This window comes from Sphaerodactylus townsendi, linkage group LG02 (assembly GCF_021028975.2).
Source record: "Sphaerodactylus townsendi isolate TG3544 linkage group LG02, MPM_Stown_v2.3, whole genome shotgun sequence".
Classification (NCBI taxonomy): domain Eukaryota; kingdom Metazoa; phylum Chordata; class Lepidosauria; order Squamata; family Sphaerodactylidae; genus Sphaerodactylus; species Sphaerodactylus townsendi.
This window is the reverse complement of record NC_059426.1, coordinates 15,306,028-15,329,360: the sequence shown is the minus strand read 5'-3', so window position 1 is coordinate 15,329,360 and position 23,333 is coordinate 15,306,028. Positions and strand designations below refer to the sequence as shown.

Here is a 23,333-nt window from a genome sequence, read left to right as displayed (position 1 = left end):
CCTCCCTTCCCTCTCCTTCCACTAGGGTGGGTGGGCCATGTGCAGATGCCAGGCCCCCTCCCTCCCTCCCTTGCATGCCACCCCTCCCTCCCTCCCTCCCTTCCCTCCCTCCCCTTCCCTTGCATGCCACCTCTCCCCTCCCTCCCCTCCCCCTCCCTCCACCAGACAAAGAGGCCTTGATCTTGCCAGATCTCGAAATTGTTCCTGAGCTTTGCTTTCGGGGTTGGGAAATTAAAATCAAAGATAAATGACGGAACATTCTAATTTGACCCTTTTGTTTGAGCAGGGGGACAGACTTTTATCTCAGTTGAGTTTCTGAGCGGCTAACGGCTGATGCAACGGCCTTATCTTCTCGAAAAGCGAAGCCCCGCACATTCGCTCAGTCAGGAAGCCGCTCCTCCTTTGTGTTAGAGAAAATAGTCCTCTATTATGGAAAGGCATTAAGGGGCAATTATTCATTGTTTCCAGTCTTGGAGGTGTTTATATAGAAATGGCTGTTTATTTTCAAAGAAGTCTCGCCATGCCTGGGGCAAGAGGTCAATCCAAGGTTTATTTTTCCAGCAGTTCCTTTTGATCCACTTTGTCCGCAGAGCGAAGAAATCTCTCAGCTGGGAAATGGTGTTGAAGATGGCAGGCCATTGATCTCCAATGTCGGCTTACCGTATATACTCGCGTATAAGCCGAGTTTTTCAGCCCTGTTTAGAGGCTGAGAAAAGCCCCCTCGGCTTATAGGCGAGTCACCATTTTCTAACCATCACAAGGAGGTTGGCGGCGGGCCGGGACAACCTCCCTGCTGCCCGGAAACTGTTTGTTGCTGCCCTCCTTCTCGGAGGGTAAAGGGGGAACCCCCAGGCACCCTGGCTGGCTGGGCTTCATCAAACCCTGCAGAGGGAGCTCCTTATTTGGGCAGTGACTCCCCCTGATGTCACTGCCCAAATAAGGAGCTCCCTCTGCCTCCCGGCTTCCCACCCTTGGCTTATACCCGAGTCAATAAGTTTTCCCAGGTGTGGGTGGTAAAATTAGGTGCCTCGGCTTATACACGGGTCGGCTTATACACGAGTATATACGGTAATTTTTCCTAGATTAAAGAATTAGTCCTACTTGGGCTGCCTTAGTCCTATGACAGGAGAATTTTAGCTGGGAATTTGATCCACAAAAGAACTAAATCTGGCTTGAATATTAGATGGTTATCCTCTGGCTTGTTGAATAGAGGAAGGGGCAGCCATGGTCACGGGTAGGAACTACTGCTAGCATAATGCACTTCCTGCTTGAAGTCTTTATTGATTTGATTTAACTTGTGTGCTGCCCTTCCCCTCACGGGCTCAGAGCAGCTTACAATATATTATAAACAATAAAAACATAAATTCTATTATGAGTGGTGGACTTTAACCTGGAGGACCGGGTTTGATTCCCCATTCCTCTACATGACTGGCGGAGTCTTATCTGATGAACTGGATTGGTTTTCCTGCTCCTCCACACGAAGCCTGCTGGGCGAGCAGTCACAGTTTTCTCAGAACTCTCTCAGCCCCACCTACCTCACAGGAGGTCTGCTGTGAGGAGAGGAAGGGAAAGGTGCCACAAGGGATAAGCTGCCTCGAGTCTCCTTCCAGGAGTCTCCTTCCAGAAGACCTGCCCGGTCATCCATGTGCGAATGGAATGGGGAGACGAGATGCGTGCTCTAGTCTTGAAGTTGTAGGCCCCAATGCTCTTATTTGCAATTTTGCTCTGAATTCTGCCCTAATTACTTTCATGGGAATTGGCATTTGGTCTCCTCAGTTCTAGCAAAAACTCTACCCACTAAACTGCACTGCCTTATTTACACACAGTTTTCGAATAGCCTGCCTTTTAACTAGGGACATCTGAAGCAACTCAAAATGTATATGTAATTAATCTTATAGTTTTTTTCGAGGAAACATGTCCACAGATTTAGGCCACCCCCTGCTAATTCACCTCTCTTTATTTGTGTGGGGTGGGGGTCCATTTTAGTGAAAAATACAAAATGTGTGAAAGCAGCAGCAAAAGAGGTCCTTTTTCTGGCCACAGCCCGACCCTCAGAATATTCCTTCAGAGTTTTTCGCAGAAAAAGCTTTCTCGCGTGCATGTCCATTTTAGTACATGGTCCCCGTGCATTCCACATTAAATGCCAGGACTGGAATTTGGCCGTCTTTTCAAAGAGGGAATGGCTACTTCCATGGTCATGCAGCACTGGCGTAATGCCGATTGGGCAAGGTGGGCAGCTGCCCAGGGCATCACCTTGTGGGGGGCATCAAAATGCTGGGTTCGTTTTGGGGTATTTTAGTGGTTTTCCATTTTTGGCCTGCAGGGGGCGCAGTTTTTAGGCTAGCGGCACCAAAATTTCAGCGTATCATCAGAAGACTGTCCTTATGCTACCCCCCAAGTTTGGTGAGGTTTGGTTCAGGGAGTCCAAAGTTATGGACTCCCAAAGGGGGTGCCCAATCCCCATTGTTTCCAATGGGAGCTATTAGGAGATGGGGCTACAGTTTTGAGGGTCCATAACTTTGGCCCCCCTGAACCAAACTGCACCAAACTTGGGGGGTATCATTAGGGCAGTCTCCTGATGAGACCCTGAAACTTTTGAGACTGTGCCTTCAGAAATGTGCCCCCCACAGCCTGCAACCCCGATGTGATAGCAATGCAGAAAACTCCATGCAGAACAAAGATTCCCTGGGCAAATTTCTAGGGGATAGTTCCTGCAGGAGGTGCATTTTATGGATGTATCGGTACCAAAATTTCAGGGTATCATCTGGAGATGATGGCACCCGCCAAGTTTGGTGCAGTTTGGTTCAGGGGGGCCAAAGTTATGGACCCTCAAAACTGTAGCCCCCATCTCCTATTAGCTCCCATTGGAAACAATGGGGGATGGGGCACCCCCTTTGGGAGTCCATAACTTTGGACTCCTTGAACCAAACCTCACCAAACTTGGGGGGTGGCATAAGGACAGTCTCCTGATGATATGCTGAAATTTTGGTGCTGATATGTCTAAAAATGCACCCCCTGCAGGCACCAATGTCCTGGTGCAAAAAAACATTTGGTCATGGTGGAGTGGCCGCCCATTGGGTGGGGGGGGGCATCCAACTCAGGTTTTGCCCAGGCCTACAGTTTGCCCAGGGCTGCCTCGTTACGCCCCTGTCATGCAACAATCCATAGGATCGCGTGACCTATTATTATTATTATTATTATTATTATTATTATTATTATGTTTTTGTTGTCAGTTGACAATGACTACAATTGAGTAAAAACGTGCTTGTGCTTTTATTTTATGGGCCGCGCTCCAGCAGAGCACTTAAAACATTTGCCTAACGTCTTGATCGTCTCGCAACAAAATCTGCCGAAATTCTTCTGTGTGGCAAGAGGATTCTCAGCTGGGCTTGTCCATCGGAGGATAAAGCCGTGTGTTAGTCACCAGTAACTGAAAGACTTATTCAATCAAGGGTGGTTTATTAAGCGGTAGACTTAATTGTGCTAAAATTGGAGCATGAACAAACAAGGCTTTTATTTTGCGGGCAAGCATGACATTGTGAATCTTCTTGACAATTTCCAGGGAAGGGCGGCTGCGTAGGAGAACCAAAGACAGTGCCTACAGTATTTTGAAGACTTACGCACATTTAGTATTTTGTGACTTTTCATGCGGTCGCAGTCCACTTTGTCAGATGCATTAAAACAGTTGGTGTTTTGGCAACCTTGTTCTGCTGGCAACCGGGCTTAGGACTAAAATAAAATGCCACAATGCATTTGTTAGACCTGGATCCCAAGTTGCTGTTCCATTAACATAGCATCAGTGACTCCAATGGAATGGAGTTTCCATTGACCAAAGACAGACGAACCATTTTGGTTGGTTTTTCTATCTCACTGTACACCCCCATCCCACAAGACACTGTTGCTGGGGTTCACATTTTGGGAGGCACAGTGAAAGAGAAGGATTACACCTGCATGCTTAGCACCTAGGTCAGTGGTGGCGAACGTATGGCACTCCAGATGTTCATGAACTACAATTCCCAACAGCCCCTGCCTGCATGGCCAGTTGGCCATGCTGGCAGGGGCTGATGGCAACTGTAGTCCATGAACATCTGGAGTGCCATATGTTCCCCATTGTTCCTTGTGACAGCTTCTCAAATTTCTGCTTGAATTTTTTAATCCAGAATCTCTCAGTATTGAATAATGTCACTCTACTGGTACCAAAACAGAACTGAACTTTATTTGCATATAAACAAGACCAGGTCTGGGCCATAACCAGCCAAAGCCAGCAACCAATGCAACAAGTGAAAACTGAAACTAAAGCAAAGGCTTTTTCTTTAAGCTAGTACCTGAAATAGTAGGGTCTGTCCCTTCTGGAGGGGGAATTAGCAGAGAACAGGGCTTAAGTTTGCTAGAGCGAGTAACCGGAGTCGTTGCTACCTGAGTTTTTGGGGTCTTTTTGGGTGGCGTAATCCCTTTGAGCCCAATGGAGGGCTTTTCAGCGTGTGTGTGTGTGTTGTTTTTGCCTCCCCACACTACGTCTGGAAGTGGCAGGGCAGCATTGCAGTGGCACTGTCCCTGACCACCTCAGGACTTTGGATTGGGCTGCAAGACTTGAAATGATTATTTTGGATAAATGTAGGGTTGCCCGCCTACGTCAGCAACCTCTGGGAGACTGAAATAGGGGACCGATCCTAACAGCGTCCCGAAGTGTCACTTCTGACTACCTAACTGACTACCTAGGGAGCAGCAGTGGCGTAGTGGCTAAGAGCAGGTGCACTCTGATCTGGAGGAACCGGGTTTGATTCCCAGCTCTGCCGCTTGAGTTGTGGAGGCTTATCTGGGGAATTCAGATTAGCCTGTACACTCCCACACACGCCAGCTGGGTGACCTTGGGCTAGTCACAGTTCCTCGGAGCTCTCTCAGCCCCACCTACCTGACAGGGTGTTTGTTGTGAGGGGGGAAGGGCAAGGAGATTGTCAGCCCCTTTGAGTCTCCTACAGGAGAGAAAGGGGGGATATAAATCCAAACTCTTCTTCTTCTTCTTCTTTATTTCTTCTTCTTCTTCTTCTTCTTCTTCTTCTTCTTCTTCTTCTTCTTCTTCTTCTTCTTCTTCTTCTTCTTCTTCTTCTTCTTCTTCTTCTTCTTCTTCTTCTTCTTCTTCTTCTTCTTCTTCTTCTTCTTCTAACCAGAACTTCCTACAACTTCCTACAATGTGGTGCCATCACTTTTGGTTACATCACTGGAAATGACATTGGGGTATTGTGGGGCACGGTCCCCCCCCCCTGTTTTTCCCCTGGTGCCCCACTGGGTGCCAGTGCAGGGACAGAGGAGTGCTGGTGAATTCCCTGCCGTTGGCAGATAAATGCTAACCGTAGCTAAACTTAGTGATCGATGCCTGCCTTGTTAGAGCTCTTATTTAGAGGTCTTAAAACGCAATCCATCATTTGTGTTTCACAGGGTTTCCATTGATTCCAGCCTGCATACATGCTGTTGCAAGGGCCATATATTTCAATGACAAGTAAGTGACAGCAAGTTTTATTTTATTTTAATTGTATTTAACTGGTAAAGGAGTGAGAGTTCTTCTCCCCTAACTCTGTTTTTCTCCCCCTACAGCTGCTGGATCAGTTCAGATACTCATCTACTGTATATCATCCATGGTCCTATTTGTGCTGCACTAGTGGTATGAACTTTTTCAGATGATCCATTTTATATATTTGCCCATTCGCTAGTTTAAACTGTAATGTTCCTTTGATATGCAGTGACCAATATAATCTTCTAAAACATAGGCTCATTCTGCACATGCAGAATAATGCACTTTCAAACTGCTTTCAATGCTCTTTGAAGCTGTCCGGAATGGCAAAATCCACTTGCAAACAGTTGTGAAAGTGGTTTAAAAACGCATTATTTTGTGTGTGCGGAAGGGGCCATAGCAAGATTTTTTAGTTTAGAAAAATTGTCCCATATCAGGTGCATATAGGTAGTAATGAGAAGCAAGGTTCACTTTAGTTCCACGTTCTTTCAAACTTGGTGGCAAGAAACTAGTTCAGGAGAGAAGTTCTGCTTCTTGGGTCCCTTTGAAACACTTCCTCTTCTAAGAGTTAGCTTTGAGTAGTATCTTCTTAGAACCAATAAGTCTTTTGGGGATTTGAATCCAAAAATTATATTGGTCTCTAAGATCCTACTAGACTCAAATCTAGAGCCCCTTCCACACATCCTACTAGACTCAAATCTAGAGCCCCTTCCACACATGAAGAATAACGCACTTTCAATCCACTTTCAATCCAGGAAAGGAGCAGCAGTGGCGTAGGAGATTAAGAGCCCATGTATCTAATCTGGAGGAACTGGGTTTGATTCTCCGCTCTGCCGCCTGAGCTGTGGAGGTTTATCTGGGGAATTCAGATTAGCCTGTGCACTCCCACACACGCCAGCTGGGTGACCTCGGGCTTGTCACAGCTCTACGGAGCTCTCTCAGCCCCACCTACCTCACAGGGCGTCTGTTGTGAGGGGGGAAGGGCAAGGAGCTTGTAAGCCCCTTTGAGTCTCCTGCAGGAGAGAAAGGGGGGATTATAAATCCAAACTCTTCTTCTTCTTCTTCTTTGCAGCTGGATTTTACTGTGCAGAAAAGCAAAATCCACTTGCAAACAATTGTGAAAGTGGATTGAAAGTGCAGTATTCTGCGTGTGCTCTTCTACTCCAGACCAACTCAGCTACCTCCTCCTTAGTATGTAAAGGAATTCAAGACCTGGCTGGCTGCTAGCATGGCCTCTATAATTCACAGGGGAATCTTTTGTGGTATGGCGTGGCACTTCCATTTAGAATGTGCCTTTTCAGGATTTGCGATAGTTCTCGGCTGTGGTTTAAAAATACCTTTGTGCTAGAGGAAAGCGCTCAAAAGGACGCTGTAAAAGTTTGCATCTGCGGGTCTTTGAAGATCATTTCGTAGCGCGTTCAGGAGAGAGGGCTAATTATAATCTACGAAGGAAGGACATTCCGTTGAGTGTACAATAGGAAGTTAGATGAGGAAGTTGTGGTCGTAAATCTAAATAAACTCCATGTTACAAATTGAAGACCTTGTTCAGCTAAACAAGCTGAAATTGATGGTGCTTTTACGGAGCTGTAGCAGGTTCTTTTATGAAAAAGTTCCTTTGAGCGTGGCTTATTTATTACAGTGTTGATTTGCAAATGAAAGCCCTGAGAGTTTAGAGATGTTTTCCTTCTTTTCATGGTTCTAGAGATCAGCCCTTCACTCCTTCTGGTTTTTGACACTGAAGTTCCTGCTTAGGGATATCCAAGGCCATTTATTTAGAATTTTATCTTTCATTTTAAAAATATATATATGTAGAAATTTAAAGGAAACTATGGAAACAAGTGGGGTTTTTTTTACTGTTTTCCAGGCTGTGTGGCTATGATCTGATAGTTTTAGCTCCTAACATTTTGCCCGCATCTGTGGCTGGCATAGCATGACATGCCTCTGAAAATGCCAGCCAAAGAGGCAGGCAAAACATTGGGAGCTCAAGCCACCAGACCACCACCACACAGCACGGAAAACCCACAATAACCAGTTGATCTTGGCCATGAACACCTTCGACATTATCTATTTTAGTTTACAAAATAAATAACTTGCCTCTCTGTCCTCATAAGGACCACCGAAATAGCTAACAAATTAAAAATGTATGCAATAAAAGCAACAAAGCACATCACTAAAACAATTAAAACCAGAGGTAAGAGACGCAGGCAGCATTGTAAAAGAATTATAATGTTGACTGGGAAAGAGGTATTACTAAGGAAATGCCAAACGAAACAAAACATTGAGGAGGAAGAAGGTATCCCTAAAGGAATGTCAACAAAACTAATACAATCTTCACCCCCTGGCAGAAGTTGGCAACTGAAGGAAACAGATGAGTCGACTTTTGGAGAGAGTTCCTGGCCATTTATGTATTCACTACTTACCCTGTGGCTGAGGAGCAGTCGATTCTCTAAGTTGGCTTTCCAGTGGGGTTTTCTCTTTTGTATCATTCTTCCCATGCCTACACTTTTTTGTTCCCCTTTCCCAGCTGATCTGCCATTTTGCTTGTCCCCTGCCTTTTTGTTATTGCTATGCATCCTCCCCCACCCCCACCCCCACCCCCACCCGCATTTAAGAGGCCACCTGCTGCCTTTGGGTGGGCATATTTTGCATAGCATTAGATCACTAAAACAAACTTGCCAGTTTCACTGGGTTCCCTGTTCCAGTCTATCGCTCCAGTGATAGACTTTAAACGGAAAAATAAAAAAGGAAGCCAGCAAGGGGAGTTCCCTGAACCTTTTGATAATCTGGAAATGGTGGCCGGTAGAGTGAGAGGAACTGCCATAGTGTAGGCAGGGGAAAGAGGGGAAAACTCGAGGAAATGGTAAAGTATTGTGATCTCCTTTGCTTTGCCTGTGAACGGAGAAAAAAGGCTGCACTTACAGTGTTCGGGAACTGGGGATTCTCTGATCTGGTAGTGAAGTGAGTGCCAAAGAGGGGGAGATGAGTTCACAACTAAGAATCCAGTCTGAAGGGAACCTATGCTCAAAGCGAAGGAGACCACAAAGGATATCGAAGAGATAGAAAAAGTGCAGAGAAGGGCAATGGGGATGATTGAAGGATTGGAGCACCTTCCTTATGAGGAGAGGCTGCAGCGTTTGGGACTCTTTAGTTTGGAGAGGAGACGTCTGAGGGGGGATATGATTGAAGTCTATAAAATTATGCATGGGGTAGAAAATGTTGACAGAGAGAAATTTTTCTCTCTTTCTCACAATACTAGAACCAGGGGGCATCCATTGAAAATGCTGGGGGGAAGAATAAGGACTAATAAAAAGAAACACTTCTTCACACAACGCGTGATTGGTGTTTGGAATATGCTGCCACAGGAGGTGGTGATGGCCACTAACCTGGATAGCTTTAAAAAGGGCTTGGACAGATTATGGAGGAGAAGTCGATTTATGACTACCAATCTTGATCCTCCTTGATCTCAGATTGCAAATGCCTTAGCAGACCAGGTGCTCAGGAGCAGCAGCAGCAGCAGAAGGCCCTTGCTTTCACATCCTGCACGTGAGCTCCCAAAGGCACCTGGTGGGCCACTGTGAGTAGCAGAGAGCTGGACTAGATGGACTCTGGTCTGATCCAACTGGCTTGTTCTTATGTTCTTATGTTCACACGTGCATAAATGGCCCCAGTGCTTTGGTGCACCCCAACCAGGGGCTCAGTGGTTGGGTGGTTTCTGTCTGGAATTTGGGAGCAGGTTTTCTCGTCCATGTTCTGGCCATGCAGTGCAAAGGAACTCTTTTCTTTTATTAAATTATCAAAAATGTATTTAAAATAGCACTTTCGTACAATGGATGTCTTGAAAACACGCTGGATTTTTTGCACTTAAGCTTTTGTTTATCACATTGATTTCTGGTCATGCCTCATAACACTAAGGCTCATTCCGCACACGCAGAATAATGCACTTTCAAACTGCTTTCAGTTCTCTTTGAAGCTGTGCGGAATGGCAAAATCCACTTGCAAACAGTTGTGAAAGTGGTTTGAAAACACATTATTTTGCATGTGCGGAAAGGGCCTAAATTTCAGGTCACCGGGCCTGCTTGATTACTTTAGGGTTTATCTTACCAAATTACCTAACACAAAAATGAACCTAAAGCATATATTTTTTTCCTTCTAGGTTAACCTCTTTTTTCTGTTGAACATTGTTCGCGTCCTGATAACCAAGCTAAAAGTCACCCACCGTGCAGAATCGAATCTTTACATGAAAGCTGTCCGAGCCACCCTAATTTTAGTGCCACTTCTTGGCATCGAGTTTGTGTTGTTGCCTTGGCGACCAGAGGGCCGTATCGCTGAAGAGATTTACGACTATGTAATCAATATTCTTATGCACTACCAGGTATGATCTCCCAAGGACTATTTGCTGTTCACAGCTGCTGGTAAAGGAATGCCGATAAATGGAGGCGTAGAGACATTTTTCAGAGCCAGTGTAGTGTAGCAGTTAAGAGTGGCACACTCTAATCCAGCCATTCTCAACCAGGGTTCTGTGGTACCCTGGGGTGCTGTGAGCATGTCCCAGGGGTACCATGGCAACACTACCGCCCCCCTCATTTTTGTGGTGTCTCCCACTGGCGCCAGCAAGGACATGGAGCTGGCCCATGGGGCAGGGAGGGGAAGGTGGGGGTGTGGCAAGCAGGGGCAATGGGAGGGGAAGGTGGAGGGTGGCGGCAGGGGTACCGTGAGATATGAAGAGTGAGGTCAAGGGTACCCTGACCTCGAAAAGGTTGGGAAACACTGCTCTAATCTGAAGAACCAGATCCAATTCCTCACTCCTCCACAATGAATCCTGATGGGTGACCTTTGGCCAGTCACAGTTAGCTCAAAACTTTCTCATCCCACACAGGGGCAGACAACAGCAAACCACCTCCAAACGTCTCTTGCCATGTCAGCTGTGACTTGATGGTACTTTCCACCACCTCAGACACATTTTAATGAATTCCTCATATAAGCACAATTTGTGAACCACATGAGACCTTTGCCTGAAAGGAACTTTCGGCTTTATTTTTGCACTGCAGTCCTTGGAGAGTTGGGCTAAAAGTGGGGAGAGGCAGTGGGAAGAAAAGGACATATTTCACAAAGAGTTTCCCCCTTTCCAGAATGTGCCCCCTCCAGGGCCATAGGTCAGCATCTTCACTAAATGGATCTGCTGTATTTCTGAGTGAGGCTTAATCAGTGGTGTACCTGCCTAGGGACAGGGGGTACCCTATGTCCCCGGGCGCCCCCCATTTGGTCACATGGGGGGGCGCCAACATTTCAGGGTCGTTTGTGTGTGTTTAAATTTTTAAAGTGTTTTTTCACGTTTTGGCCTGCAGGGGGCGCATTTTTAAGGTTAGCGGCACCAAAATTTCAGGGTACCATCCAGAGACTGTCCTGATGATTTCTCAGGTTAACAACCTACCTCATAGGGTTGTTGTGATTAGGAAATTAGGAAAAGAGTTGGTGGGGAGAGAGCCATGAATGTTTTGCTGGGAGTGGGAGGTGTTTTGTGATCTGGTACAAAAAATCATTGTTTGGTCATGGTGGGGGAGGATAACCGCCCATACGCCGGGCGGGGGGGGGGGCGCCAAACTCAGGTTTTGTCCCCGGGAGCCAGTTTGCCTAGGTACGCCCCTGGGCTTAATGACTTTCTCATAACTGACCACACCCAAGGATCTAGGAATTGGATCTAGTGCTACATCAGTGGACGGTGTTGATGGTTGTGTATCCCCTGCAGCATGTCTACAAAATATGGTACCTGGGCAAGCTGTGAAATTCTACCCCCCACAAGACATCTGACACCCATATTTGAATATAACTTTTGTTCAATACATTTTCCCATAAAACTAAATAACTGTCTATTTTATTCTGCAGGGCTTGTTGGTGGCAACAATTTTCTGCTTTTTTAATGGAGAGGTACAGTAACTGATATCTTTTCTCCTTACGGTTTGGGGCATTGGTTGATTTGAATTGAATGGACTTGAAACTGGGCATAGTTTGTGTTCTGGGAGCACCATGAACTAATCCGCGTTCTGGGAGCACCATGAACTAATCCGCGTTCTGGGAGCACCATGAACTAATCCGTGGTTGGATAGAACCCTATTTAAGCTCTCTGGAAGCTGCTCTGACCTTCCTAAAAGAGGAAGAGCCAGGTAGAAATATAATACTACATGGTTTTTAAGTTTTAACGGGTGAGCCTGAGAGCTGTATGGTCTGAACCCACCAAGTTATAGCAAGGCTTATAGCCGGGGTCCACAACCCTTTTGAGCTTGTGGGCAGGTCTGGATTTTTGACACCGCATGGCGAACCCAGCCACAAGATGGCTGCCACAAGATGGCTGCCACGGGAGGCGAAGCTAGCCATAAAATGGGTGTCACAGCTTATCTTTTGTAAGTTAGTGAAAATGCTTCTCCTTCGGGGATTCCTGACTTGTAGCATCCATTTTACCAAAGGTTGTGACATTGGGGGAGATTCATACCACTAAGTAGCCACGTGTCGCTCATTTCATAACCAATCAGGCGAAGGCAGTTTTCTGTTGCAAGCCTTTGAGAATTGCTCTCCATCATGTCATACTTTCATTGTTGTTGTGAGCACAAGTTACATGCGCATTCGGTCAGTGTGTGCAGAGAGGAGAGGAGAATCTAACCCATTCGCACTAGCCCTACCACTTTGCATACATCTATATATATAAAAAGCAAACAGTGACTTTGTTAGTCACTCCCTAACGCCTAAACGGCTGGACGGATCGCCCCCAAATTTTCACATGACGTCCCTCCCTGTTGCGGGCAGGTAATCGGACCTTCAAATCGCCAAAAGTCCATACCTGAGCCAGGTAAAACGTCTTTTTCCTGGCGCACCAGGCCATGAAGCTGGCTGTGTTTAACTGTCACCCTTAGAATGTCCGTGCAGCCTGTCTGTCTGTGGCCTGAGGGCTTGGTATGAGGACTTAGGATGTTCGCGCAGATGGGCAGAGATGAGCAGTGAAAACAGTAAATAGGTAATACGACTGCCTTACCCAAGCCAGCACTGTGCATGTCAACCAGTCTCATGGACAGCGGGATTCGCACTCTGGACAGTTCCGTTGTGGATTGGAAAAGGTTACCTTATACTAAAAACACAAGGCACCACCATATAACAATGTGAATTGAAAAGGGAAAGAGGGTTTCCATTTGACCACCACAAAAGGCTATGCTGCGGATCATTGGACCTGCATGGACATCTGTGTGGGTTGCGGACTGTGATGAGAAGGACAATTGCCACAGCAACGCATGGCTGGGCCCCACTAGTCTGACATAATTTGTGAAAATCTACACATGTATCAAGCTTACATTCCACTGGCTAGCTAGGCTTAGCAATTCGGGACACTGCTTTTGAATTAGGGCCGCTGAGGAATTTTATGCCCTGGGAGTTCTTCCCCCACCCCCATAAAGCTTCTTCATGATGCAAATAAAGCAATATTTCAGTCGTGCTCTTTTGGGGAAGAGCTGGGTTCCATTTCCATCCTATCAAGGCTCCCTGGTTAAAAAAAAATATCCAAAGTCCTGTTGCACAGGTGGCCTGCCCTATTGTACGAACGAACGGAAACGATCATAAAACACGACATCCTTCCAGCAAATGGATAAACAAACAGAGGCCTCGAGTGCCTTCACCTAATTCTACACAAGGTATTTTTATCCGAGGTAGAAAAGCACGGGGAACGTTGTTAAGGAAAACAGTTTTCCCTTAACTTTATGGAAATACATGTCACGTGCTGCCAGCATACGCTGAATCATAGCTTTGGGGAGATCGTGCACCCTGCTAAATATCTGACATTCCCACATATATTTGTGCGATGTATGTTTGGTATATTGGAATCCTGCCCTCCTCCTAGTTCGAGGGTCTGCAACCAATTGGCCATGCTGGCAGGGGGCTGATGGGAATTGTAGTCCATGAACATCTGGAGAGCCGCAGGTTGCAGACCCCTGTCCTAGTTGCTCAGAACTGAATTTTCCCCAAGTAAACATCCCATTCAAGGAACTGACAGGCCTCCTTCATGTCTGGGGCTGTGAGCTCAGTCATACATTACAACAGGGGTATCAAACTCATTTGTTATGAGGGCTGGATGTAATATAAATGTGACTTGGTCAGGCCAGGGCTCTGTGGGTGTGTGGGTGGGTGGGTGGGTGCCTTGACTGACAAGCTCTCAACAGGCTCCCCAGCCCAAATTGGCAAGGGTGTGTGTGTGGCTACCTCAGCTTGAAAGGGCTTAGCTGGCCCGTCAGCCTGCTGAGGTACCCCCCCCCCTTTTACTTTACATGGACTTGCCAGGTCAACTTGTGTGGGGGGGGGATTACCTCAGCTGGCTTGCAAGCCTGATAAGCCCTCTCAAAGGCCTGGATTCGCCCCCCGGGCTGCATGTTTGATACCGCTGTATTACGTGGCCTTCCATTTTTATGTCCTTTTTAAAATTTTGCATCTGTAATTTCCAGAATTTCTTTTCCAAGGTGGAGGGTGGCATAAGTAGAGAAGGCAGCTTTAACCCTTTCCTTTTTTCCTGTAGAACCAGTGCGGTGCAGTGATTAAGAGCTGTGGACTCTGATTTGGAGAACTGGGTGTGATTCCCGGCTCCTCCTGGGTAACCTTGGGCTAGTCACAGTTCTCTCTCAGCCCCATTTGCCTCCCAAGGTGCCTGTTGTGGGACGAGGAAGGCAATTGTAAGCCCCTTTGAGACTCAGCTGCTTCAAGAGCTAGCGTGGTATAATGGTTAAGAGCAGGTGGATTCTAATCTGGAGGACTGGGTTTGATTCTCCAATCCTCCACCTGAGTGGCAGAGGCTTATCTGGTGAACCGGATGTGTTTCCACACTGGGTGACCTTGGGCTAGTCACAGTTCTTCAGAGTTCTCTCAGTGCCACCTATCTCACAAGATGTCTGTTGTGGAGAGAGGAAGGAAAAGGAGCTTGTAGGCCACCTTGAGTCTCCTTACAGGAGAGAAAGGTGGGATATAAATCGAAAATCACCATCTTTTTCTTCTTTGAGACTTCTTTTGGTGGAGAAAGGGAGGAGGAGGAGGAGGAGGAGGAGGAGGAGAGTTTGGATTTATATCCCCCCTTTCTCTCCTGTAGGAGACTCAAAGGGGCTTACAATCTCCTTGCCCTTCCCCCCTCACAACAAACACCCTGTGAGGTGGGTGGGGCTGAGAGAGCTCCGAGAAGCTGTGACTAGCCCAAGGTCACCCACCTGGCGTGTGTGGGAGTGTACAGGCTAAACTGAATTACCCAGATAAGCCTCCACAGCTCAGGCGGCAGTGCGGAGAATCAAACCCGGTTCCTCCAGATTAGATACACGAGCTCCTACGCCACTGCTACTCCCTACGCCAATTCTTCTCCTGCCCCCTACTGGGGAAAAACCCTACTTCTGAGGTGCTTGTGCTCATGCTGGGAAGAACTCATAATCCCCCCCCCCCGCCATCTCTGGAAGTGGCAGATGAGAAAAGGGTTAAAGTTACTCTGTCCCCCTCATCCCCTAATACCCACGACCTCCTTTAAAGCAAGCCTGCATTTTCGAAAGAAAAGTATTATTAAAAGTTAAACAAAGAATAGCCAGAGAAGAGTGTGTGTATGTTTGTGAATTTCTGCAGTGAGGGGGAAAAGTAGTTTATTGATACAGCGACTCCTACACATTTCACACATCGCTTTGTCAAGGGTTTGCAATATTACCTTAAAAATGCCATTAACAAAATATAATTATCTTAACAACGATATGGCATTAGAAGCAAAATTAAAAGGAACACTTAATAACTGGGTACGAGCAAGAAAATTGCGTATAGATGATGAAACCCTGTAGCCACTGCAAACATTGTCTGTCCCTGGACTAGTCTATTTGAAAACGGTGTTCTGTAAAGATTTGTGTTTAATATTGTGCGTACCGGCCTTCAAAATAATTATATCTTATTAATAGCGAATCTTTATATGATATTGCAGATCCTCTAACAGCAACCTACAAAATGTGTAAAAGTCATTATGATATCAATAAACTACTTTCTTTTCCACAGTACCGTCTGTCTGTCTGTCTGTCTGTCTGTCTGTCTGTCTGTCTGTCTGTCTGTCTGTCTGTCTGTCTGTCTGTCTGTCTGTCTGTCTGTCTGTCTGTCTGTCTGTCTGTCTGTCTGTCTGTCTGTCTGTCTGTCTCTTGGCTCCTCTTTGTTTGGGACAGCTATGGTAATCTTTTTTTGTTTTAAAATAAAAACAAGACATTGTAACTAAGTCGATTAGCCTTGAGCTAAAGCCAGTGCCTACAGGCAATTCTCAAGGCCTGTCTTTCTTTCCGTTTTGATTGTACAGATAATTCAATTTACAGCAGTTTCCTTTCCTGTGAAACCGCAGTAGCCTTTATCCTTGTGTAAATATTTGAACCTCTTGTTGAGGGATTCTTCGATTTGTCATAGTTGGGACAATTTAAACTTTCCTCAATCAAATTAAAGGAGACAAGGTTTTAAAATGTTGAGTTGGTGAGGGATTAGTGTGGATTGAGCACATCGGGGATAAAAGGGAAAGGTGCCTCATGGTTCCACAACATGGCTTAAGAGACCTAAGGAAAGGGACACCAGGGAAGATGGAGGGGGGAGGGGGGAACCTCGTAAAAATAAGAGATTGGGATTGGGACGCATCACTTGGTCAGCATAGTTGTCCTGGGGGCTTTCCTCACTGACAGAGTTGAACTGGTTTCTACCTAGGTTTGCCTCAGTGAATCCCCACTGCCACTGAGCTCAACATTGTTTTTTCTCAGTCCCCCCCCCCCCCTTAGAACTGCGACATCCTTGTCGCAGTTATGAACTACACTTTTCTGCCGGAACAAGGTCGATACCGCTTTGAAGCTTTGAAGTGGGGAAGCATTGAAACGACACCTCATCCGTTCAACCAATCACGAGCCACTTTTGTGGCATGCACAGAACGGGAGAGTCATGGCGGGCAGAAAGTGCATGTAACTGTAAACTGTAAAAAAAAGAAGAAGAATGCTCCCATTTCCTGCCATAACACAAGCACCAATCAGGTCCGAGGAGCGAAACAGGCACCAAGATGATCCCGCCCACTTAGCTCGGTTCCAGGGGGCCAACTCAGTTGCTGTGGGGACAGCCTGGAATCGCCCTCCACTGAAGGGAACCGAGTCGACCTTAGCTCCCTTCTGTAGTGGGGAAAGCCCGTCGGAGTCTGTCCACATTTCAGTGCTTTGGAAATAAGGAAGCCAGTGCTTGTGAAGAAATTACATTTCTCTTCACACATGCTGTCTTAAGGAGGCCCCTCTATATATATTTAAAAAAAAAATACAGTTAAAAGTAATAAAATGGGAATAAATTAGCACTTTAAAATGGTTGTCAGGTATAGAGCTACCATACGTGTTGTATGAGCATTGTAATCTCCAAGAAGAAAACGTATGGCAACAGTAGGGTTAGAAATTTTCCTCGCCACTAGTAAAGGGTGAATTAATCTGAGACGCGCATCTGCATTTATTTGACACTCTAGGAGGACATGGGTAAGAGAGTCAATGGAGCCACAACGACAGTGTCTTTGTTGTTTTGGAATTTGGTGATACCTTCCGTTGGTAGAGGCTGAAGGAAGACTGTTGAATCTGGCTAACATAAATGCCCGACGGTGGGCAACCGGTAAAGTAGCTGCTAGGTAATTGGCTAAAGCTCCATACTTGGGAAGGATGCCCAAAGCTCGAGGAGAACAGACTGGAATTTTGGATGAATAGAAAGCCTGGCGTTCATGGTCTTTCAGTCTGTCTTTGATTTGGCAGAAGATAAAGTTCTCATTGCTGTTTTGAAGGACAGTTAGATCTATTCCAATGCTCCTAATTTTGTTGGTAATTGCCTTGGACCATTTGGAGACGTAATTATCTTTAAGTAGGTGTATGGTAATGTCGTCATCCTTGGATCTAAAGTGGATCTTGAGCCAGAATTTTATTGTGAAAATCCAAGCTAGGGTTTCGACTGTGGATAGTCCACATTCAAGACACAGAGTAGTGAAGGTGATACTATTGGGGACTCCCATTACTCTTCTCAGAAATGATGCTTGGATTAGATCAATTTCTGAGTTGAAAGCATTGATCCATATGGGGATCCCGTAAAGAGTCTTTGGGATCACCTTTGCTTGGAAAATCTTCAGGGCAGCAATGATGGATTGAAAACCCTTTCCCAGTAATAGAATTGGGCGATACCTGATAGCAGCCTTTTCCCGGAAGTTATGGAGCCAAGCATCTTTGTAGTGGATCCACTGGAAATTATATTGGAAATTTAGGCCTAAATATTTAAAAAAGATTTGGACCTGGAATTCAAGATGGATGTTATTGATTTTCCATGTCATCTGTTTCCCAGCAAAGCGAAAGTTAGAGAAAACTTACTATTTTGGATCTTTCACAGTTATGAGTTAACCCTTCTGGAGGATTAGATTTATATCACAGTGGTTGAAGAATGCTTTTTTCAAATATCTCCATTAAGGCCAACTCTGGTTTGCGAGTAGAATATGCGAGTATCAAGCTGATGACATACCAGTAAGCAATGGAATAGGATGGCCTCCTTGCTTTCGGTGGATGTCCTTCTACCCGTGTTGAGATGGTCTTGCACGAGTCATTTATATATAGGTTGCAAATAGAGTGCGGGGCCAGTTATACACACCCCTCTGTTTGACTCCTCTTGAGGAATTGTTAGGTGCATTTTGTTGGAGAGTGAGCCTGGAATGGTCTCAATTTTACCCACCTGGCAGGAGTAGTTGCACTGTACAATTTCCGAATTAGCATGAATAAACGAGGGATCCATGTCCATTTGGTCTTACCGTTTGGACCAGAGAAGGGTCCTAGAGACACTGTCGAGAGAAGGCATTACTCAGGTCCAAGAAAATGCTACGTTATAGCTTCTTTTTTTGTCCCTTTGGTTGGTATATTTGTCCACAAAGAAAGAGAGAGAGTTGAGACCAGTGGTCAATTGTAGATTTCAGCTCCTAAATCCCACCCTGTTCTGGACCTATCAATCCTGTTTTTATTTTGCCATGGTCTTTGGATTTTCCGCTTTTCCTCAAGATATTTTGCATAGAGTTTCCCTAAAGTTGATAGTAAGCTAATAGGTCTGAAGTTCTCTGGTCTGTTCGTTGGTCCTTTCTTATGGATTGGCACAATAATTGATGAGAGCCAAGTTTCAGGAATTATTCCATACTGGTCAATGAAGGAGAACAGCTTGACTAAAATAGGGGCCCACCAGTCAGTGTGTTCCAAGAATACCTCGCCAGGGATCCCGTCCGGACCCGCCCCTCTATCGTTCAAGACTCCTACCTCTAATTAACGTTAATGGCCAAACCGCCTAGAATAGGTCATTCGTTGCGTTGCCAAGCAACCTGGGAACATTGGTTGACTGGCTGGGGAGTCAATATTTTATGGGTCTGTAGGTAGGGATTTGAATGCCAAGGGCTCTTTTCTACCTTGCAACATCTCAGCTGCTTTGACTGAGTGTTTAAAAGGAGAGACCTTCCAGAGCTTCAGTCGGTATTCACACCAGGAATGAGAATCCGCTGCACTTTGTCTCTGTTCTCATGAGAACCGCTGCTGCTTATCACATTAGACCTGTTAAAAATTAATTGCCAGGGATGGGTGGAAAATAACAAAACTGAGGTATTTTCAGAGAGGAGCCGCGTTGGTCTGCAGTAGAACACCTCGATTCGAGTCCGGTAGCACTTTAGAAACCAACAGGATTCTCGGGAGTATAAATCTTTTGAGAGTCAGAGCTCCCTTCATCAAAGAACCAAGCTGTTGGGCTTCCTTTCTTCAGTACTGTGCAAGAGAGATGCATTTTCTTCCATTTGGCTTGTACACGGATATGTCGATGGTTGTATTTTAAAGTGTGTCCCCCTCCCCTTCTCAGTGACGCTTCTTGAAGCAACTTGCAAGCATTAAAAAATTGCATCAGGAGAACAGTAACAGGGGTCGAATTCCCACTACCGTCTTAGCCACGTTTCAGAACACAAACTAACCAGGTTTGAGGGACGACCTCCCCGGTCGAATCCCCACTACCGTCTTAGCCAGGTTTCAGAACACAAACGACCTCAAACCTGATTAGTTTGTGTTCTGAAACCTGGCTAAGACGGTAGTGGGAATTCAACCAGGAACAAAACCCAATATTGTACCTTTCCACACAAGTCACCTAAAACGTTTGCAGAACGTTTGCAAAATGTATTCGATCCTCCTCCCTGTTTGTGCATGCTCACCCCCTCGAAATGTTTCATGGCCGCTGTGAGGGGTTTCCCTCCTATTTTTTGGCTCAATGCATGGATTCCCTGTTGCTGTGTGTAACCAATGCTTCAAATAACAATGTTAAAAAAAAACCCACACAGAACTGATGAAAATAAAGTGGCAAGGGGGAACAGAGTTAGCTCAGGGATGTGATAAAATGGCTTTGAAGAAAATGTTCAGGGACTTCACAAAGGCATGGAAAACGCAGCAGGAAATATAAAATGTTTTAAAAATGCCCACACAGCAAGGGAAGATGTTTTTGAAAAAGTTCGTTTATTTATTTATTTTTGCACTTATATCCCCCAGAGTACTCAAGGCGGCTTACAATCAATATAATAAAACATATAAAAACAATACAAAAATACAAATGCTAAAACCAGGGTTTTTTTTACCGTTTTATTGCCGTCTACTTCATTATCTAAGCATAAGCATTTATTGTCATTGTGCACGCACAACGAAAATTTACAGCAGCATTCCTCGATGCACACAATTTCAGACTCATACCCCATCCTCCCTTTCCCCTTCCTCCACCCATCCCTCCACAGCCCCAAACACATCAACACGAAGCCCCGGAGTTCAGCATTGCCACAGCTCTAGAGTAGAAGCTGTCTCTAAGCCTCTTTGTCCTAGTTTTAATAGACCTGTATCATCTGCCGGATGGTAACAGTTCAAAAAGAGAGTGTGCTGGATGAGACGGGTCTCTCAGAATATTTTGGGCTTTCTTTAGGCTTCGGGAATTATAGAGTTCTTCCAAGGAGGGGAGAGGGCAGCCGATAATCCTCTGTGCAGGAGTGATCACCCTTTGGAGCGCCTTCCTATCCGCCACTGTGCAACTGGAGAACCATACATAGTGATCACCCTTTGGAGCACCTTCCTATCTGCCACTGTGCAACTGGAGAACCATACACAGATGCAGTAGGTTAAGACACTCTCTATAGCACAGCGGTAAAAGGACACCAGGAGTTAACATTGCTGGCTGTTTTGTTCCATTACTTTGGGCTTGCATTGGCCACAACCGGATCTGATCTTGACCGGATCCGATCTTGAGGAAACCCCATGGTCTGAGGAAGGTTTTGAACAAACTCTGCCAACGTCGAGTCCTTCAACACCTTGAATACTGTGTATTTTACTTTCTCTTCATCATACATGCCATTGCCTTGGTGGCCACAATTTCACACAAAAGAACAGTTGTAAAAGGGTTTTCAGATAGAACTGGAAATAAAACATTTTTGGAACGGGCCACAGTTAAGTCTTAACTCTTTTGTTTGTTCTCCGTGTTCCCTGGAATAGGTCCAGTCTGTTATCCGAAGGCATTGGAATCAATACAAGATCCAATTTGATAACAGCTTCGCTCACTCGGATGCGATTCGCTCCGCTTCCTACACAGTCTCCTCGATCACGGACGGCCAGAGCTTTACCTACAATCATGACTGCACCAGTGAACATTTAAATGGGAAAACCTGCCACGACAAAGAAAATGTGGTTTTTTAAAGCTGAAAGCGTGTGTGTGGCTGATTATGGGAAACTCTTGTTACTCCCCCTCCTTCCCCTGTCCCAGTAATGTTTTTTAGTGGATGACCCAAGAAGACTTTTCTTATCAAGCTACCGACATGGATATTCTTGAAGGATGTCATGAATTTCAATGTTTCTCACATGGGCGTATGTTTTTAGCATATCCTACATGTGAGTGAGTATGTGTGTGTTCTCCTTGCTTGTTTATATTGGAGCTGGTCACACGCAACAAATGAATATTCTAAACTTTGACCTCTAATTCCCAACATTCAAGGGAAAACTGGTCGATATTTTAATTGGGATCGGTCCAGCTCTAATTATATACATATATGTATTTGTTTTGTGCATATATGTATCAAAATACATTAACTTTTGCCTTTTCAGTTTCTACTGTGTAGACAAAGTGGGCAATTATTTTGTATGAAGGGAATCAGAGACGGTTTCCTGTTTTCTCAGAAATGTGTACCATGACTGGGTTGTCTTTGAGGCCATTTTGTTTTGTTCACAACCCCCTACCCCCTGTAAATACTATATTTATCATGTTTTGTTGTCTTTAAGTGTCGCCAGCAAACACAACCTAAAGATGTCTTGAAAGCAGATATAATCATTGCAATGCACTGTTCAGGTTAACTGTGCAACATTTAGCTCTGACAAAAACGGACTGTCATAGATAATGGATCTCCAGTGTAGATAATGACCCCAAACTCATAACAATTAGTTAAGCTGTCTGCCTTCAAGAGAAATGACGGACCCTGGCTCAGAACAAAGGCCCATGGAACTGAGGGGGCCTTGCTTCTGAGTAAGCATGTATTGGATCGGTTTTTTCAGTCACAACTAACTGCTAGATTGACGCTGATTTGCCTTGTTTTTAACCTTTGTCTTAAAACTGAGCATATAGCCAATGCCGTGGAAACCTTAGGGCTGAAATTGGATTTGTGGGCCTTCTTCCTCTTCAGCAGTGGCGTAGGAGGTTAAGAGCTCGTGTATCTAATCTGGAGGAACCGGGTTTGATTCCCAGCTCGGCCGCCTGAGCTGTGGAGGCTTATCTGGGGAATTCAGATTAGCCTGTACACTCCCACACACACCAGCTGGGTGACCTTGAGCTAGTCACAGCTTCTCGGAGCTCTCTCAGCCCCACCCACCTCACAGGGTGTTTGTTGTGAGGGGGGAAGGGCAAGGAGATTGTCAGCCCCTTTGAGTCTCCTACAGGAGAGAAAGGGGGGATATAAATCCAAACTCTTCTTCTTCTTCTCTTCTTCTTCTTAAGAGCCAGCATAGTGTGGTGGTCAAGAGCAGGTGGACTCTAATCTGGAGAACTGGGTTTGGTTCCCCGCTCTTCTATATGAGTGGTGGAGTATTATCTGGTGTACCAAATTTGTTTCCCCACTCCTACATCCCTGCTGGGTGACCTTGGGGCAGTCACAGTTCTCTCAGAGCTCTCTCAGCCTTGCCTACTTCACGAGGTGTCTGTTGTGGGGAGAGGAAAGGAAAGGAGTTCCTAAGCTTGAACTTCCTGACAGGAGAGAAAGGAGGGATATAAATCTAAACTCCTCCTCCTCCTCCTCCTTCCTCTTACATGGAGTGTCTCAAGTCCAAGATAATAGCCATATTCATTGAATCCTTCCATTCTCCTGCCAGTGTGGGGATGAATGATCAGGTGTGGGGATGCTGATTTGGGATTCCCACATTTTTTCTGTGAGGGAATCTCATCCCTGCTTGGGAATGTTGGTCTTGTTGGTAGTCGGAAAGGCCTGTTTGCGCCTAGTGACTTTATGTCTGCTTTAGATCCTACTGATGTGAATTTGATGTGAATTTGAAGCAGAGACAATGGCGGATTTGAATTTAATAAAGAAGTCGGGCATTTCATTTACCTCACGGATGTTGCTTCTCTTGCCAATTCAGTAAAAAAAGCAAATCATGATGCAGTGAATGCTTCAGGCTACTGTGTCTCTCCCAGGTCAGAGATTTCAGGTGCAAAAGCTGGGGCTCGCTTCCTGTGGAATGGAAACCTGAGAACATTCAGAAAGGAAAGGTGACGTGAGCGG

The 23,333-nt window shown here is 45.6% G+C and overlaps 1 protein-coding gene across 1 annotated transcript in view; it reads left to right on the top strand.

Moving 5' to 3' along the window:
* CALCRL (calcitonin receptor like receptor) overlaps positions 1-22,361 on the top strand; it is a 54,084-nt gene extending 31,723 nt beyond the window's left edge. Inside the window, exons 8-12 of the mRNA XM_048486347.1 lie at positions 5,437-5,497; positions 5,593-5,659; positions 9,663-9,881; positions 11,393-11,434; positions 21,067-22,361. Of these exons, the coding sequence (XP_048342304.1) occupies positions 5,437-5,497; positions 5,593-5,659; positions 9,663-9,881; positions 11,393-11,434; positions 21,067-21,267 (590 nt within the window). The 3' untranslated portion in view covers positions 21,268-22,361. The remainder of the gene's footprint in view (positions 1-5,436; positions 5,498-5,592; positions 5,660-9,662; positions 9,882-11,392; positions 11,435-21,066) is intronic.
* Positions 22,362-23,333: the final 972 nt, after the last annotated feature.